Raw genomic sequence first — 20,312 nt, 5'->3', positions numbered from 1 at the left:
AAAAAAAAAAACAGGTGCTGGTGAGGTTGCAGAGAAAAAGGAACATTTATACATTGTTGGTGGGAGTGTAAATTAGTCCAACTATTGTGGAAGACAGTGTGGCAATTCCTCAAAGACCTAGAGACAGAAATACCATTTGACCGAGCAATCCCATTACTGGGTATATAACCAAAGGAATATAAATCATTCTATTATAAAGACACATGCATATGTATCTTCATTTACAGCATTATTCACAATAGCAAAGACATGGAATCTACCTAAACACCTATTAATGATAGACTGGATAAAGAAAACGTGGTACATATATACCACGTAATACTATACAGCCATAAAAAGAATGAGATCATGTCCTTTGCAGGGACATGGATAGAGCTGGAGGCCATTATCCTTAGCAAACTAACGCAGGAACAGAAAATCAAACACCGCATGTTCTCACTTATAAGTGGGAACTAAATGAAGAGAACACATGGACAAACAGAAGGTAAAAACACACACTGGCGGCTATGGGAGGGTGAAGGTGGATGAGGGAGAGGATCAAGAAAACTAACTAATAGGTACTAGGCTTAATACCTGGGTGATAAAATGATCTATACAACAAACCCCCATGACACCACAAGTTTACCTACGTAACAAGCCTGTACATACACCCTTGAACTTAAATAGAAGTTTAAAAAATAGAGCTTTTCAGTGGCCAAAATTTCCTATGTTGTTTTCCTTTTTAAAAAATCACTAGACCACACAAACAAACCTGTACAAAATTGTTTATAGTAGCTTTATTTGTAATAGCCTCAAACTGAAAACAACAAAATATTCCCCAATGGGTGAATGATTAGACTGTGGAACATCCATATATTGGAATACTACTCAGCAATCAAAAGATCACACTTATTGATATAGATGACAATTTGGATAGAGTTCAAGGGAATTATGTAGAGTGAAAAAACCCTGTCCCTAAAGGTTACACACTGTACTCTTTCATTTATATAACATCCTCAAAATGATAAAATTACAAAGATGGAAGACAGATTAGTGGTTGCCAAGAGTTAGAGTTGTTATATGGGGAGGGAGGCAGGTGCATCTATAAAGGGGTAGTAAGAGGGAGATCTTTGTGGTGAGGTCTGTATTGTTTATAGTGATAGTTACATGGAATTACACACGATAAAATGAAACAGAGCTATATACAGACAATGTACCAATGTCAGATTCCTGGTTTTCTTACTGTACTATAATTACCACAAGATGTTACCATGGGGGAAATTGGGTGAAGGGTACATGAGACCACTCTGTATTATCTTTGCAACCTCCTGTGAATCTATAATTATTTCAAATAGAAAGTAAGATATAAAAAATCATTTGAGGGCTTTCATCATTAGAGAAATTCTTACTGGATTCAATGGAGGCAGTTTCTTTGGGATCCTTACTTTAATGACATGCTAGAGAAAAATGAAAAGTAGGTGAGAGACTGGAGAAGGCAGTAAGCCTTGCCGTGCAAATTTAGTGAGCCATATGAAATGTCAGAGAGCATATTGATTTTCACAAGACTAAAGGCCTTTAGAATAGAGGCTTCTAAAATAAATAATTCATTTATACAATGTCACCTAATGCATAGCTGTAGTTACAGGGTGACTCTTGATCATAGGGATGGAAAGGAAGTAGAGGCAGAAACTTTCAGATTCCCACAGTCCCCTCACATGGTTACAGAAAGGCCATAGTGAACTTCCTTCTCTCCTCTCCCCTCAGCTACAGTGCAACTTAGTTTCAGTTTAGTTTTTGATCTGGGGAACTTGAACCATCTCTAGGTAATTTCTAGTCCAGAGAACTTGTACTTGCACAATGTCCTTCTTGGGCAAAGTCCGAAGTTTGGCTGTAGCAAATTTGAATCCTTGTGGGGGTTCCCTTATTAGAGAACAAAGATTAAGAATGACTAGAAATCTTCCAGATGTTGAAAAAGACAATTGAAATTAATTTCTTCGTAGAGGGGCAGAAATAAACTCTAAAGAGTTAATTTACATAAGGCCAGTGTCCAGGTAGCAGGAGGAAGTAACTAACACAGTGCACGCTTTTCTTCTTTTGGTTTTCATCCAGTCCTTCCATAAACCACTTCTGTCTGGGCCTCTATTTCCTTATATGCAATAACAGCTAATTGTGGTATCTCCTGTGTTTTCTGGCATTATCTTAAATTTGGTTTCATATCTGTTCCTTTTGAAGTGAGAGTGGAACTGCCACGTGGAAATACTAAGGTTGTAGTAAGTACCTCAGCAACGGAAGGAAGTCAGAACTAGAGATTTAGACATTTAGAACTTGAGTGGCAGTATACAGTAATACTTTGGAGCCACATTTCTTGGGTCCAAACCCTGGTTCTCTAGCAAGTTATTTAACCTGCGTCTTAGTTTTTCATTTTGTGAAATGGAGATAAATGGGGATGAGAATAGTCTTACAGGATTTTGGGAGGATTAGTCAATAAGCCCTGCTGAACACTGTTTACTATTGCTAGTATACTAGTGTTTTCCACTTTTCTCTCCCTGATAGTTTGTACATAACAGGTGCGCAGATAAATATCGGCGACATGCCTCTAATTCCAAGAAATCGTTTGCCTTGGTTGACCCGCTAAATAATATTAAGAGCCTTTCTCTTTAAGAGAGCAGCAAATTACTTTTCATTAATATCATCAACATAATATTAGTCTTAGTTGAGAGATTCAGCGTGGCAGCATTTCACACAATCGAGCTTCCTTATTGATCATGTCATAAAAGCATTTCTATTTCGTAAGGACTCAGTTCACGTCATACACCCATCTGATGCTCCTTTTTCGTTAGTCTCCTTCTCCTAAGTGGGCTTATCTGTCTCCTGGTATCAGGAAGGCACTAACTTTTCCTTTGGATTGTTAGGGTAGCAAAGTGACTTTCAAATTCAGCGTTCTGGCTCCGTCTGCAGCCTGGGGAGGAGGAAATGGGGCGGGACGCCTTCGGATTCCTGGGCAGGGCTTGAGTGGCGTACCTCGAGGCGCCTGCGACGCTGGCGTGTGACGTTACTGCCTGACGCAGGCGCAGTGCCGCCCGGCCTCGGTTGGGTCCCCTCTCCTCCTCTTCCGCCCCCTTGGGTGTCGGTGGCTGCGGCCAGGGTCTGGACCGGGGCGGCGGGCCCGGGCGGCGGGGCTAGAGGGTGTGGGCACCGGCAGAGCTTCGTAGGCTGCATCCGGCTCGGTGCTGCTGCCGCCGCCGCCCCTGCTGCCGCCCAAGGCCCTCGGCGTTCCGGGCAGAGAGGCCAGAGGGATTTGGGGCTGCAGTGGCACACGCCCAGGTGAGGGGATGGGCCGGGCCAGGCGGGGTTGAGGTCGTCAGCCCGTTTTTCCAGTGTCTCTGGAACTCGATCAACCTGGTTGGAGTCCGAGAGCTTTGGCTTCGTCGTGGCTGCCTGCTGCGGCGGCCACTCTGTCATATTCCTTTGCCATCATTACCTGCAGGGCTGGCACCTATAGACCGGGGGTTGGAGGTCAGTGAGAAAGTCTGGAAGGGCCATGACAGTCGGATGGCTGGGGACTTTGATTCAGGAGCGGTTCCTGCGGGTGATGGTAAGGTGCTCCACTTGCTGGTGTGTGGACTCGGCGGGAAGGACCAGGACCGTGCACCCGCAGGCTCGGACTTCAGCCTTGCCAGCTGCACTGGGTTGTGGTAGACCCCATGCTGCTTAATATAGGGTCGGTTGACCGAGGGTGGGGAAACCTTGGAACAACCCCCGCTTTCTTCTCCAGGATTGATGTGTTTTGTATTCTGAATTGGTGCTTGCTGCACTGCACTCTGGAAGAGTACGTTTCAGCAGAATTTCCTATTGGTCAAAGGAAGGTGAAGAGAAGTTGATTTTCCTTCCGGAGAGTATTTGTTGTTGTCATTTTTTTACCTTCCTCTTGGCCTTAGTGTTGACGTTTGTTAAAGGTAAAAGTTCATGTAAATTTCCTCTTTAAGGAAATCATGGACTTTATAACAGTCTAAGCGCCTGTAAGTTTCAACCAGTTTAGTGGTTGCTGCTTTCACCCTGTGCATAGCAATGAACTTGTTTTATTCCAAGTTAAATATACAAAGTATAAAAATAGATGAATACCCAGAATACTTTGTTTTGTAACTCTTGAGTGGTACATATAATTATGTGCATATATTATCACATTTAATCATAACAATCCTATAATGTAAAGTCTACTATTCCCATTTTCTAGATGAAAGAACAGAATAGACCTACAAAGTAACATGTTCAAAGTCAGAGCTGTGTCTGAAACCAGGTAATCTGACTCGTTTGCAGTCCCTTAGTCAGTATGCCATACCAACTCCCAAGCACCCTGTGATTTTGCAGGATTTTCATTTGATAAAAAGTATGCCAGGAAGGACATTATGGCACTGTTTCTGCCAGCAAGGACCCAACAGTTTGAGAGAAACTTTTTCAATGTCACATTTTGAGTATGTTTTAAACATAGGATTTGATCTCTAGGACCTTGGATTACCAAACTCATGCTCTTAAGTACAGTGGTTTTGGGACCTTTGGAAGGCTTTAATTTGGAAGTTGTAGTCTTATTTTATACTTAGGCGTATTTCTTGTTTGGAAACTTTAAACAAGGAAACGTAATATTGGACTAAAAGAGTTTCCTCCTGTTTGTGCATGATTAAGTAACCAAATCATATAATCCGAAATAGTTATGCTGCCCATAAAGCCAGAATACCTTGTATAATTGGTTAAAATGCCATTCTTTCCAGGTTTAAGATGAAACGCTGCAGAAAGGCCTTCTGAAGAAAAGGAGAAGGAAAAACAGAACGTTGCAAACTCTGGAAATAAAAACGTGGGTAAGTATTTTTGGCTAAGTTTTAAAAAGGTCAAATTTTCAGTTAAAGCTCAGAGAAAAATCTTCTGACTTTCTTTTTTTTTTTTTTTTTTTGAGACGGAGTCTCGCTCTCTCTTTCGCCCAGGCTGGAGTGCAGTGGCGCCATCTCGGCTCACTGCAAGCTCCGCCTGCCGGGTTCACGCCATTCTTCTGCCTCAGCCTCCCAAGTAGCTAGGTCTTCTGACTTTCTTTTTCAGTTGTGGTTTAATCTGCCTATATTGCTGGGGAATGGGGGTGGGGTGGTGGTGATATGTAATGTAATCTGTTAATCATTTTACTTGACTTTTGAGCTATTGATACCTGATTGACAATTAACTCATGTGCTTAACCTGTGCATTGGCAGGAGAAAGCAAGGAAATCCTTTGCTTAACAGGTGTCAAAATTCTGTTCTCTCTTTTGCCTGCTCTTTAATCTGCCTATGTTTGTAAAGTGTTTTTAATAAGAAATTGAGAAAATGAAGAAAAGTAGTTGACTTTTGGTTTGTTTTTCATAGAATATTGTGTATGGCTGAACTCAAGGTTTTTTTTATGAGTTCTACAGAGAATAATAGAAGACATGATCAAAGATGATTAAGAAGCATTGTAATTCATTTCATAACTAGCTATTGAGTATCATATGTCAGACATCCAGGCTTCCGGTAATAGAGTAATGGTCTTCATGGCCCTGGAGAGCACTACAGTAGTGCATTTTCTCTTAGAAGGTAACATTTTTGTGAACTGATATATTTTCTTTATTTGATAAGCAAGTATGTTTTTGGTTTATGTAGAAGACTAGGAAGTGAGCATTACTCATATAGTAAGTGTATTTATAATAAAAAATTTCGTATTATTTTAGTTGGTAAAGCAGGATTCTGTATGAGTGCTGCCTTAATGTACAGTGGGAAACTAGGGTTTTTTTTTTGTTTTTTTGTTTTTTGTTTTTTTTTTGAGACACAATTTCACTCTGCCTCCCAGGCTGGAGTGCAGTGGTGCAATCTCTTCTCACTGCAACCTGTGCCTCCTGGGTTCAAGTAATTCTCATGCCTCAAGCTCCTGAGTAGCTGGGATTACAGGCATATGCCACAACGCCTGGCCAATTTTTGTATTTTTAGTAGAGACCGGGTTACACCATGTTGGCCAGGCTTGTCTCGAATTCTGATCTCAAGTGATCCACCCGCCTCGGCTTCCCTAAGTGGTGGGATTACAGGTGTAAGCCACTGTGCCTGGTGAAACTAGGATTTTTGTAGACTTTATTTTAGCATACTGTATTTCATGTTAAAGATAGTGACAGAATTTTAAATTTTTATGGGAACTTAGCAAAATTAATATTTTAATTTGAGAAAAATTTGAGGAGCTTATATAGAAGATACATGGTCAGATAGGGAACTGTTTAGGTGATGAATTGGAGGGAGGTGAGCTTTGAAAACTGGTGACCAGTTAGAGGCTATTATAATTATCCAGGTGGGAAATGAGAACTACAGTGCAAATTGGAATTAAGAAATGGAGATGGATTTAATAGATGTAAAGGAGGTAGATGGATAGGATTTAGTGGGCTTGAGGGAAAATGAAGTCAGGGTAATTTCTAGCCACCATCATCTTTATGCATATATTAATGTTTAATAAATACTTTTGGGATGCTTAGAATGAATTCTCTGGTTTGGGAAGCTGAGTAGATTCTGGGGCCCTTTACTGAGGTAGGACGTATAGGAAGAGCAGTAGATTGGGGAACATGATTGGAGATGAGTTCAGTTTGATCCATTAAATCTGAGGCATCTGTGACTTCTAAGAAATGTCATTAGGCAGTTGTATATATGGATCTGAGTTAAGCAGAATACCCAGCTTGAGATGTAAATTTTGGAGTCAAAATTTAAAGTTAGTTAAAAGCAATGGCAATGGATGAAATCACTCATGGGAAAATGTAGAGTGAAAATAGAAGAGAAATGAGGATGGAGAACAACAGCATTTAAGGGTGAGGCTGAAGAAAAATACGCCTCAAAGGAGTGGGCAGGGAAGTAAGATTGGGCAAGAGAGTCACAAAAGTCAGTGGAAGAACCAAGTTTAGAGAAAAGGAATGAATATTAGACATCTATAGACATCAAATAAGGTGAGGACAACTAAAGTATCCATTGGACATATCACTTAAGAAATTGTTGATGACCCGAGCAAGAGCAGTTTTACAAGTAAAGCTAATTCACACTGGGTAAGGGATATGGATGTTGAAATAGCTAATGTCATTTACTGTTTCAGAAAGTTTAGTTGTAAATGGAGTAGAGGAGATAGCTAAAGCTATGAGTTTGAGAGAAGGTTTGTTTTTTAAGATATAAGGGATATAAGCACATGTTTATTTGCTGAAGATAAAGAGTCATCAGAAAGAAAATTGGAAGATAGAGGAATGAGGCAAAATAATTGGTGAAGCAGAGTCCCTGAACGAACTGGAAAGGATGTAATACAAGGGTTCAGGTCAAGGGTACTTTAGATAGACTTCTTACTGAGACAGGAAGGAAGGGAAGGAAGGAGGTGATGATGATTATGTATACAGATAAATTTGTAGGAGCCAGGGTAAAGGGTTACTCTACAAAGTTTATGCAGGAGACTCTGACTTATGGTAGAAAGAGGAAAGAGTTCACTCTTGTTATTGGTAGCCTTCTTGGTGTGGCATTGCTGACTCCTGATCTTTTAGTAGGGAGGAGGAGGAGAGTGAAGTGGTTTAGCTTAAGATGACATATATGAATCATCAGGTTAGAGATACCTTGAAGATCTCTTGCAAAATTACCCTTCTCATACTTTGTATTAGTATCTATGGCTAAATAACAAATTGTCCCAGAACTTAGGGGTTTAAACTGATAAAAATTTATTATCTCAATTTCTGTGGATCAAAAATTTGGGAATTAACTAAACTGGGTGCTTCTGGCTCAGGGTCTTTGAGGAGGATGCAGCAAAGATGTAGGCTGGGACTTTAGTTATCCAGGGTAGTGGTCCTCAACCTTTTTGGCACTAGGGACCAGTTTCATAGAAGACAACTTTTCCATGCACCCGATGGGTGGGGTTGATGGGGGGATGGTTTCAGGATGAAGCTGTTCCACCTCAGATCATCAGGCATTAGATTCTCTTAAGGAGTGCACAACCTAAATCCCTCACAGGTGCAGTTCACAGCTGGGTTTGCGCCCCTATGAGAATAATGTCACCCGCTGATCTGACAGGAGGTAGAGCTCAGGTGGTAATCCTCACTCACCTCCGGCTGTGTGGTCTAGTTGCTACCAGGCCACAGACCAGTAGCAGTCTGTGGCTTGAGGGTTGGGGACCCCTGATCTAGGGGCTCAACTGGGGCTGGAGGGTTTAATTCCATGATGGCTCACTAGTTTAGCTGCTGGATGGAGACCAACAGCTTTTTTTGTCATAGTCACATAAAAGTTCAATTTCAATTATAGTGATTTTCTTGGTTCACAGGAATTGGCTATTATGTGGATCCATTTGGCTCTCTCCCTAGCAACACTCTAATTGAAAAAATATTTTCTTTGAACTTGATATGATGAGAGTGTTGGTAAACACATGTGACCATTTTCCCCGTCCCTGTCTCCCAAGTCCCTGTTTTTTTGGGTGGGTAGTTTGAGTATATATCAGGTGAGGGTTCCTGACCCAAGTGGCTTAAGACTGGAAGATACAAGAAAAGCCTAAATGCTACATAGGAAAAAAGAAATAGTTTTATTTCAAAAAATCCTTTAGAATTTGTCTTTGTTGATGCTAGGATTTTAGTGTTATTTTGTGTTTTAGAATATTTTAAATAAACATGGAAGTGAGAAATTGAATTGTTGATTAAAAGAAACTTACAGAATATGTTTGTCAGCCAATATGAAAAAAGCATAAATGAAGCCCTATAACTAATTAATTTATGGTATGGGGACTACCCCTTTCATTCATGGTAATTTCTATTGATCTCTTTGTATCGCTCACCATATTAAGGAGTATGTTGAAGGTAGTAATTACCACTAAAGTATTACTATTAAAAGTAGATAATATTTAAAAGTCATGATTTCTTCTAGATTTAGAGAGATTGTAGTTAGCTGTCTCTACCCTCTTAGTTGATACGTTTTCTACAGCTTTTTTTTTTTTTTTTTTTTTTGAGACGGAGTCTTGCTCTGTAGCCCGGGCTGGAGTGCAGTGGCCAGATCTCAGCTCACTGCAAGCTCCGCCTCCCGGGTTTACGCCATTCTCCTGCCTCAGCCTCCGGAGTAGCTGGGACTACAGGCGCCCGCCACCTCGCCCGGCTAGTTTTTTGTATTTTTAGTAGAGACGGGGTTTCACCGTGTTAGCCAGGATGGTCTTGATCTCCTGACCTCGTGATCCGCCCGTCTCGGCCTTCCAAAGTGCTGGGATTACAGGCTTGAGCCACCGCGCCCGGCCTTTCTACAGCTTTTTAAGTTTTTGAGGCCGGGCACAGTGGCTCACGCCTGTAATCCCAGCACTTTGGGAGGCTGAGGCGGGTGGATTACAGGGTCAAGAGATCGAGACCATCCTGGCTAACACAGTGAAACCCTGTCTCTACTAAAAATATGAAAACAAAATTAGCCAGGTGTGGTGGTGGGCACCTGTAGTCCCAGCTACTCGGGAGGCTGAGGCAGGAGAATGGCGTGAACCCGGGAGGAGGGGCTTGCAGTGAGCCGAGATTGTGCCACTGTACTCCAGACTAGGTGACACAGCGAGACTGTTTCAAAAAAAAAAAGTTTTTGAAAAAAATTTTTTGATAAGTATTTAGGTGAACTAGCATAAATTTCTGACTATGGAGGTGAGGTTTGGTAAAATACAGCATTTTTAGTTGGACGATATGACATCTTAGATGTTCAGAGTTCTTCCATGTATAAACATGAAGAATCATTTTTGTAGCATAGATTATGATATTAAAAATTATGTTTGTTTCGTTATAGTGTTTGGATCATCAGTCGCCATACCTGAATATTTCTTTTGCCTGGTATTTGAATTTCTTCTAAGAATCATGCTAACTAGTACTTGTGGAACTATGTTATTAATATTGGTACTTTCTTGATTGTTATTTGTGGCAACTAATTTCTTTTGGTTATAAATATAAATCCTGTTATTAAATGTTTTTCGGCTGGGCACAGTGGCTCATGCCTGTAATCCCAGCACTTTGGGAGGCTGAGGCAGGTGGATCACCAGGTCAGGAGATCAAGACCATCCTGGCTAACACAGTGAAACCCTGTCTCTACTAAAAATACAAAAAATTAGCCGGACATGGTGGTGGGTGCCTGTGGTCCCAGCTACTCAGGAGGCTGAGGCGGGAGTATTGCTTGGACCCGGGAGGCGGAGGTTGCAGTGAGCCAGATCGTGCCACTGCACTCCAGCCTAGGTGACAGAGAGAGACTCTGTCTCAAAAAAAAAAAAAAAAAAAAATTATTTTTTACTTATTGTAAGGAATGAAATGCATTTTAATCGTTTACTGCCATGCACTTTATTGTTTTTTAGCTTTCACTTTTTTTGTTGAATTAATTTTTTTCTTTAAGAATATTAATAAAAGTAGCTTAGCTACTACTGCTATAATGTTTTTTGTCAAGTGCTGTGCAATGAATTTTATGTTTGCTTTATGTTTTTAATACCTTCAGCATCTCTTCAAGGAAGAGATGACCATCCTACTATTTGGAAACAGGCTCAAAGAGATTCAGTAGCTTGCTCACAGCTAACAAAAGTATAAAAGGGATGAAGCCAGCTTTCCATTTCAAACCTGGTTTTAAAGCCTACTCTATTTCTAAGATACCAGACAATTTCTATCATTTCTGATTGAATGTTATTTTACCACATAATTCTATTGGGCTTCAGAACTAGTTAACAGGTGAAATTGTGTTGTGTATAGAATCCCGGGACTGAAAAGGACCTGGAGTGACCCTTCCTAGGTAGTAAGGATTATACCTAATCTATTTTACCTAAGAGAATAATTGTTTATTTTGTCTGCATTTGAATAAACAGAATAAGACATTATATAATTTTGATTTATGTGCACAAAGATGCTGACCCTGGCCAGAATTGTTAAGGAGGCTAAGTTTGCATTTGTTGCCCATCTCGTTTTGAAGATTTTCCCCATCTTTAGGAATCTTAGGCTTTTTGGGATATTCATACGTCCTGCTTCTGAATGAGAAAAGTACTCTAATGAATCAATTTACACTAATGCCACATGGTAATCATGAATGGTAGATATTATTGAAATCCCATTAAGATATCTTTGCATTCGTAAAAGTATTGGTTAGCATTCTATTTAACTAAATGGATGGTGTAATTTTAGGCCTTGTATCATGATGGGAGCAATTTTTAAGCAGAGAGGGCCCTACAAATCACTGTACATGTAATGGGTAAATGCCAACCTTTTTATACATTCCAATACTATCTTAAATGTATAAAGTTTACATAATTATTTTAAGTGAGATATTCAATTGCCGTAGACACATATTTTGTATACTTTATCTGTGTAGCATCATAGAGTTGGAAGGAACTTGACAAAGTCATTAGTTCCAGGCCATCTACCTGAGGCTTGGTTAGTGCCTTGATCATTTTTGTCACTTTAGAAATAGTTTACATGAATTAAACACTCCTTGAAACTTTAGTTTGAATAAAAATGTTGTATGATCTGACTTGTATTTTACTTTTGTTTTGGGATCTCCTTAGGCCATGGGAAAGATAAACAATCTATTCAGGCAGATCTTTTGTTTTGGTATTTACTGAGCTATTTGGATCAATGACTTGGTGTTTTAATTGTTAAGAAGGAGATAAATGTCTTTAAACTTGGTAACCCTACACAAATTATCTGAAGATGATTTGTTACATATGTGCAGAAACCAAACAGTTAAAAGTTTTCAAGTTAAGCGTTTGCTCTGCAACGTTTAATATTGATCAGTAAATGTAGAAAGCAGTATAGAAATGTGATTGTACAGAGTACATAATTCACAGAATTTCTTGTATACGGTAATGGTACTGTGTGCTAACAGGTACTTAATCTTGGTGATGAAGAGAGTGTATGTTGGTGGAGTTCAAAGGAGAGCTCTAAAGTTGGTTTATTTTACAACCCTTAAAAAACTATGATTAAATCCAGAAGACTTTAATATAATGGTCTGAAGATTTGTGAATAGCTTAGGTCCAAAGATTGTGATTTCATTGTTGCATGAGGGATTTGGGTATGATTAAAATTTTTCTTTTCATTTTTGTTGTATTTGGAATTGGGTTGTTAAAATATTGAATATTCTGTTTCTTTACTTTTTTTTGGCAGGCCGGTTGTAGGGAGTGGGCAAGAAATACTGTATTGAGATCTCTTCTTAGCTCTAGCAAATGAGAACCAGTTTTTCTTTTTTCTTTTCTTTTTTTTTGAGACAGGGTCTTGCTGTGTCACCAGGCTGTCATGCAGTGGCGCAATCATAGCTCACTGTAGCCTTGACCTTCCAGGCTTAAGTGTCCTTCCCATCTCAGCCTCTCCAGTAGGTGGAACTACAGGTGCTTGCCACCACACCCAGCTAGTTTTTATATTTTTTTGTAGAGACAGGGTTTCGCCATGTTACCCAGGCTGGTCTCCTGGGCTCAAGTGATCCACCCATTTCAGCCTCCCAAAGTGCTGGGATTACACGTGTAAGCCACAACACCCAACCAGTGAACCAAATTTTCTTGAGGGTATAAAAGATCATTTAGGAGTGTCTTTGGCCCTGAATACATTGGAAATACTTGCCTGTCTTTGACAATAGCTCATAATGATGTATTTTTTATAACGATGCATTTATTTCATTCATTTATGAAGCAAATATTTATTGAAAGACTGCTCAATGCCAGGAACTTTGTTGAGTATTGGATACCCAAATGAGTAGGGCAAGCTCATCCTTAAGGAGCAGCTATTAGTGGGGGAGATACATTTCTAAACTGATAATTACAATACAGTGTGATAAGTACTAAGAGACAGGTAGTCATTCAGGCAGCATTTATTTAGAATTTTCTATATCGTTAGACATTCTTCTAAAGATTATGAATATTCTAAATCTTACACTTAATACTCAGAATTTCTGAGTTGTGTGGTAGACTTTTTAAGCCCAATAAATATTTATTGAATGGATAAGCAAAAACATATAAAAAAAAGGTTATATTACACTTCCTGTGTTGCTCCAAATAATTAAAATCAAATATACTTTGCCATGACAGTGCCAGGGTAAGCTGTGGCTCTTCACAGCTAGGTCTTCTCAAGTGGTAAGTAATGTTGTATGGACATATTCAAGCTTAAGCCTGATAAAGGAAACCTTATTTCACACAGTTCTGTTCAACTTATGGGATATTTGTTTTAGAGGAGCCATGAAGCCGTGGAAGGGGATTAACCAGTGCACTGAGCTTTCTTGAGGATCTGTGGGCAGGTTCACAGATGGGAATTGGGCAAATTGTAATCAACCAGTTCTTTCCAACTCTCCTTCTTTGAGTTAATCAAATCTTGCTGAGATGGGGTGGAATTGGGGGATTTGGGTCAAGCTGTGGTGACGAAAGTTCTCGCATCCTTAATTCCTTTCAGCTGTCACCCTACGGTCATCCTTCTGCTAGCTGTTATTCCACAAATTAAATGTTAAGAAAAATAGAAGGGGAAAAGGGACAGTAGAAGGTAATGGGGTTATAACAACAACAACAACAAAAAAAACTGGGAGTAATAAGAAGAAAAAGGACGAAATAAAAATGTTTTTAAATAAATATGAACTTGACTCATACTTTAAAAATATGTGGAAGCAATCAGAGTCTGTCATTTTTTCTCTACAGAATCTCTTTGCATTTGGGTTCATTCTTTCATCTGTTCTTCCTGTTCTGATAAAAGAAATGTTCCTCTTTCTGTCAAAAGCTAGTTCCTGCACATATGTATGCTCTGGATTGAGATTTTAAAAATCTTATATATTAACTATTGTGTGCTTTCAATCATTGGGTTTCATGGTTTCTTCTAAAGCACACAGTCATGTTTCTTGTAAAGAAAATTGTCCTTAGATTTGATAGGCCTAGTTATAAATAATAAAAACACAGTGCCTTGTTTTGGGTTTCCCCAGAAACAAACCTGGGATAAAGATTCAAGGGAATATAGTTTATTGGGAAATGATCATAGGAAACACTGGTAGGAGTGGGGAAGGAAGAAAAGAAAGGGATAGAAGTGGATAAAGGGCATTATTCTGGCAGTTACCACTGTGGGCACCTGGAACTCACGTTGGGGATTCTCAGACATAAAATAAACTACCCTTGGAGTTGTCCCAAACCAAGAGCAAGGACAATTTGAGTGTTACATCCACCAACTTCCTAGCCATAATTGACGTTAACCCTCTGGCATTTCTAGTTTGTCCCTGGAGTGCAAGCTGAATGTGTCCTTGCAGTCAGAAAGCAGCCCTCAGCAGGGTGTCACAGGTGTTCAGAATGAGCAGGTTTCCTGTGTAGAGGTGAGTGCCAGCAGTATATGGGCAAGACACCAATAGCATTGGCCGCCAATAGCAAACATTTGTACAATTCAGTATCTATGATGTACCAGAAATTCTAAATGCTTTACATATATCAACTTACCAATTTTCACACCGTAACTCTATGAGATAGGTACTGTTGGTGTCCTCACTTTACACATGAGGAAACAGAGTACAGAAAGGTTAGGTATTTTGCCCACAATCACACAGCTATAATTTCAGAACTGACATTTGAACCCAGGTGAAGCATGGCATAGAGTCTATGCTTTTAATCCATATAGTGATCTGCTTCTGGAACAATATAGTCTGAAGCAGCATCTTTTGATTCTACTGTTGTTCCATAATAACTGCCTTCTCTTTCTCACTTTCTCTCATCTCTTTTGTTTTATTTAGTGTTCTGTATCCACTTCCTTATTTGTAGCTGTCTCCTCCCCTCCCTGCAATTCTAGAACATTGTAGGCATTCCTCTTTTCATTTTACACTCAAGGCTATCATATCAAATAATTCTTGCTAAGGTATTAACTGATATTTCTGAGTTTACGTGAAGGCCTCTGAGTTTGATATTGCTTAGTGAGTATCTGCATTTTAATTACAGAATACAAATATTTAAGAACCATAGAAAGATGTGATTATAGAGTTACAGATGACTAGATTAGAATTTTGGGATTGGGAGACACCTATACCTTGGCCACGGTTTAAGGAGAGGCCAAGAAATGTATGCTTAGGCAAAAAAAAGCTGTTTTCCCAACTACAGCATCCTGTCCTCCAACCATCACTTTGTCTTTTTCTTTTTAAATTATGGAAATATTACATGCCAGTTGTAAAACAAACAATATGTGAGTGCCCAAAATAAAGTGAAAGTCTGGTTTTGCTGCTGCTTCTCCTTCCCCCAGAATCTCTTTCCACTGATTAGATTAGATTCAAGCTATATGCATCTTTGGCAGGAATATCACAGAAGTGAGACTGTGTTCTTCTATTAAGAGGCTCACAGTTTTGACTTATCCTATTGCTGCTGGTATTTACATTGATCACTTAACTTGCCTTTCTCCAAGTTCCTCTTTTCCCCTTTGTCATTAATAAGTATTTTTTTTGGGGGTGGGGGAAGAGTTATTTTGATGTGACTATATTGTTAGCCATCAACATTTGATTATATTGCTATGGACTCAGATACCTGTTTTTTTTTGTTTGTTTTTGAGATGAAGTCTCGCTTTGTCACCCAGGCTGGAGTGCAGTGGCGCGATCTCGGCTCACTGCAAGCTCTGCTTCCCGGGTTCACGCCATTCTCCTGCCTCAGCCTCCAGAGTAGCTGGGACTACAGGCTCCTGCCACCATGCCCGGCTAATTTTTTGTATTTTTAGTAGAGACGGGGTTTCACCATGTTAGCCAGGATGGTCTCGATCTCCTGACCTCATGATCTGCCCACCTTGGCCTCCCAGAGTGCTGGGATTACAGGCGTGAGCCACCGCGCCCTGCCTCAGATACCTGTTTTATTAAATGGGTGGTAATCCATTACTATCATTTATTTTTATGTTAGTCTGTCCCAGGTTTTTCCAGTGGGAGCCTCTTTAAGCTGGCTTCTGTGTCCTTTTGACATGTTCGTATCATTCTTTGGGTACTTCTTTCCTTTCTGGAAAACGAGGCTTATCTTTACTTTCTGTCCCTTAGTTGTGGAGTCAGCCACTTTTGCAAGGGACCCTGTTTCCTCTTAGTAGAAAATGGCTTTTTCAAAACAAAGTTTTCTGCTCCTTTTTATTGAGGTGGTGTTGCTCTCAGGACCTGTTAGTGAACACATGCATGCACATATACAGTACAGTACATAAATACATTTACAGCTATATTTATTTCTGTATCCATTTATGTTGAAAGTCATAGCTCCAGTTCTTATCTACCATTTTAGGTTTTATTCTAATTTTCTTCCTTTATATATCTCCAACAGTGAGACATTGTAATAATGGTTCCCATTATCCTTAATATATTTATTTACTTCATCTCCCAGGTGTGTCCTCCTTATCCTATTTCTGGTCCAACATACTTTTCAGCTTGTTCTCCTGCATGGAAACCCTACTTAGCTATTTTGGATCTGTGACCTTTCTTTTGGGCTCTGACACCCTATGCCCGGCAGCCTTCCTGAGTAGATGCTTTTTTCCCTCTGCTCAGGCTCTCACTCCTCTCAGCCTCTGAAACCTTAAGCTGGGTGCTTCTCCTGTGCCGCCTCCTGCCCCTGCTGGCCATGGATGTTCTTCTCCTTCCACTCAGGCTCCAGCATCCTATGCCTGACTTCTTCCCTACAAGTGTATGCTCCTCATCTCACTCTGTTTTTGACACCCTTAGGTGCTGCCACTACTCCACAAGCCTGTCCATCATGCCATTGGATACTTAATTTATTCATATCAGGCTCTGACATCCTGCTCTAGGCCGCTGAGACTCCTGTCTCTCTCTTCCCCATGTGCAGATGCATGCTTTACTCTGCTTCACCTTGCAACTTTTAGATTGAACTGTCACGAAGGGTAGAGGAAGAGGAAACAACCAATTTGTATTTTGTTCCACCATTTGCTCCATGAAGATTTTGCAATAGATTACCATATCCATCTCCAGTCTCTCACTATTAAGGAATTGGCGATATACTACTTCATGTGGCTGAACATATAACAACATTTTCGTTTGGATTCTGTGTCTAGTGTTGCCTTACTTTCTTTATACCGGAATATCTACTTCTTACTTTAGGGGCCTTATTCAATCTTAGCCTTTATTTCTATACTTGCTCAAAATATGTTCTTTTAAATATTTAGCCTTTATGTGTTGATTTATCTTAAAGGCTTTGCATTAATCTAATATTCAGGAAATATTGATTGAAACTTGTTTGATACTGTGGGGTTTCTGTCTTTACAGCCTAAACAACCTCTTTCCACATTCTTTTTGACTGTGGTTTGTTACAGTGGTGGGTCATGATTATTTTAGATGAGGTCTTTTTGGTGGATAGATCATTTCCCCTTGGATTTGAATAGAAACAGATTTCCTTTTTATATGGAGACCTGAATGCTGGGACATATCTCTCATGGAACTTTCCCTTAGAGTCTTTTCCTCCTTAGTGATGTGCTGGCTAGCAATCTGTAGAATGGTAAAAATAAGTATGAAATAGATACATATGTTGTTTTTTGATATGTAAACCATTATGTGATATGTGAATATTTGGTTTTAGATTTTTTAAGATAGTTTTTTTTTCAAAGTATTTGCTTCCTTTTAAAAGTTAAAAAAAAAAAAAAAAGAGGGAAGAAAGAGAAAGCTCATGTTGTAAAGTTAGCCCCCAAATTTTAAGGTTCTGATTGACAGGGATTTTTCAAAGCTTTGAAAAATACAAGAACATTTTTTATGCAGTTTCTACATTGTAGGAAAAAAAGGATTATTGTAAACTGAAAACATTTTCTTAATCTTCTCTAGCTCTTTTGCCTTTAGGTTTTCATATCACTATTAATAATAAACCTTCTGTTATTGAGTTCTTTATTATTTTCTTAAGAGATGTTTAATTTGCCTTTGTAAATTATATGATTTAATCAATGTAGAAATATGATTCATAATGTGTTGTAGATTGTGTCTGGCTATGTCGTCTCATCCAATTCTTATTTATTTATTTATTTCAGAAGGGGTCTCCCTCTCTCAACTGGGCTGGAGTGCAGTAGCATGATCGTAACTCACTGTAACCTTGAACTCCTAGGCTCAAGCAATCCTCTTGCCCCAGTGCCCTGAGTAGCTGGGACTACAGGTGCACACCACCATGCATGGCTAGTTTTTTATTTTTATTTTTTTGGCAGAGATGGGGTCTCACTCTGTTACCCAGGCTGGATTCCAACTTCTGGCCTCAAGAGTTCTTCCCACCTTTGCCTCCCAAAGCACTGGGATTATAGGTTCCTGGCCTCATCCAATTTTTTTTTTTTGAGACAGAGTCTCGCTCTGTCGCCCAGGCTGGAGTGCAGTGGCCAGATCTCAGCTCACTGCAAGCTCCGCCTCCCGGGTTTACGCCATTCTCCTGCCTCAGCCTCCGGAGTAGCTGGGACTACAGGCGCCCGCCACCTCGCCCGGCTAGTTTTTTGTATTTTTTAGTAGAGACGGGGTTTCACCGTGTTAGCCAAGATGGTCTCGATCTCCTGACTTCGTGATCCACCCGTCTCGGCCTCCCAAAGTGCTGGGATTACAGGCTTGAGCCACCGCGCCCGGCCCATAGCTATTTTTTAAAAGCATTAAATGAAATACTACATACAAAGCACTTAGTTCCTGGTACATAGTAAGTGTTTAGTTAAATTTTCTTCCGTTTCCTCAGTTGTAAAATGGGAATACCCATAATATCTATCTCAGGGGTTCTTGTGAGAATTAAATGAGTTACTATATGTAACGTACATATAGTAAGCACTCAGCAAATGTTCATAACATTTACAGGCTTGAGCCACTGCGCCGGGTCCCTCATCCAATTTTTAAACTTGTTTTGTGATGTCCAAAGATAAGAGTTGTGGTGAATAAACAGAAAACGGTTTAGAAAGTTAAGTCAGATGTACAAAATTTCAATTAGAAAGTTATCCTTCCATATTCTTTACTGCAGAAAAAATTTGCTATTTTTGTAGTTATCTGTAAAAATCTCCTCTGCTGTTTAGTCTTAGAGTAGTATTAACTGTGTAGGTCTCTTTGTGATTAAGTCTAGCTTTTTTGCTCTTTCTGATTTATTACGAGATAATTTTGTTATCAGTAGGTTGGGTTAGTCATATGTTACTACGGTATTATGAAGGAATATTTTCTTGTTTCTTGGATCATAAAATATGAACTTTTTCCTTTTTATTGTTGGTACATCTCAATATTCATATTCATTCTACTACTGTGTGTGCATATATACAATACACCCATATCTATATACATATGTATATGCACACGTATGTTTATGCATACAAATATTTGTCAGAAGTTGGGTCACAGTTCTACAGTGAATTTTTCTTTATCTTAAGCATCTGATAGCAGGAGGTCTTTTTACTGTTCTGACTACCTAGAGTGAATCTGAACTAGGAAGCTTGTTTCCCCATGGAATAATGGGGAATACATAGAGGTGATGGAGGGTAAGAGGGATTTATCTGACTTAATATACAAATATGACAATATTAAGTGGTGGCTTTGGGACAAGTCTGGATGAATTTGTTTAATGTAGATGGCTAGTACTTCTGATTGTTGAGATGCTTTTGATTAAAGAATAATCACGCCAGGTGCGGTGGCTCACGCCTGTAATCCTAGCACTTTGGGAGGCTGAGGTGGGTGGATCACCTAAGGTCAGGAGTTCAAGACCAGCCTGACCAACATGGAGAAACCCCGTCTCTACTAAAAATACAAAATTAGCCGGGCGTGGTGACGCATGCCTGTAATCCCCCCAGCTACTCAGGAGGCTGAGGCAGGAGAATTGCTTGAACCTGGGAGGCAGAGGTTGCAGTGAGCCGAGATGGCGCTATTGCGCTCCAGCCTGGGCAACAAGAGCAAAACTCCGTCTCAAAAAAAAAGAATAATCACATTCCTCTTATTTTGAGCCAGAGTATAGTAATTGAACCTTAGTCAGTGCTTACATTTAGAATGATGAAATCAGGACATTACAGATATGATCCATTCTCTTACATTTTAGTAGAAATGTGGGCATTTTTGTTGTATTTTTGTATTCTCATCATTGAAAGAAACAGAAAGGTGATTTAATCAACTTTATTAAATTCACCCTTTTTTCCCCTTAATGATTTCTGTTGCAATTTTATAAACCTCTGATTGTAAATTTAACCTTTGACCTCTTTTGGCCTTTAGATGTTGTTCTGGAAAAACTTTAGTAATGGATCAAAGGAAGAATGAGAGTATTGTCCCTAGTATCACTCAGTTAGAAGATTTTCTTACAGAACACAATTCCAATGTTGTTTGGCTCCTTGTTGGTGAGTGGAATATTTTTCTTCTACTTTATTGTGTTTTAAGTATGGATTAACAGCTGCCAGATTTTAAACA

The 20,312-nt window shown here is 39.5% G+C and overlaps 1 protein-coding gene across 8 annotated transcripts in view; it reads left to right on the top strand.

Moving 5' to 3' along the window:
• Positions 1-3,118: 3,118 nt before the first annotated feature.
• Positions 3,119-20,312, top strand: part of BLTP1 (bridge-like lipid transfer protein family member 1) — a 211,409-nt gene continuing 194,215 nt past the window's right edge. For 4 of the 8 annotated variants that reach the window (XM_050792618.1, XM_050792619.1, XM_050792620.1 and 1 more), the window contains exons 1-3: positions 3,119-3,303; positions 4,746-4,832; positions 20,121-20,242. In XM_050792618.1, the coding sequence (XP_050648575.1) occupies positions 20,146-20,242 (97 nt within the window). In that variant the 5' untranslated portion in view covers positions 3,119-3,303; positions 4,746-4,832; positions 20,121-20,145. Of the gene's footprint in view, positions 3,304-3,388; positions 3,575-4,745; positions 4,833-20,120; positions 20,243-20,312 lie in introns of those variants that run through there. The other 4 variants (XM_050792623.1, XM_050792622.1, XM_050792621.1 and 1 more) reach the window with 2 other exon arrangements.

Source organism: Macaca thibetana, chromosome 5 (assembly GCF_024542745.1).
Source record: "Macaca thibetana thibetana isolate TM-01 chromosome 5, ASM2454274v1, whole genome shotgun sequence".
Taxonomy (NCBI): Eukaryota; Metazoa; Chordata; class Mammalia; order Primates; family Cercopithecidae; genus Macaca; species Macaca thibetana.
The sequence above is the reverse complement of the archived record's forward strand: the minus strand, read 5'-3'. Positions and strand labels throughout refer to the sequence as shown.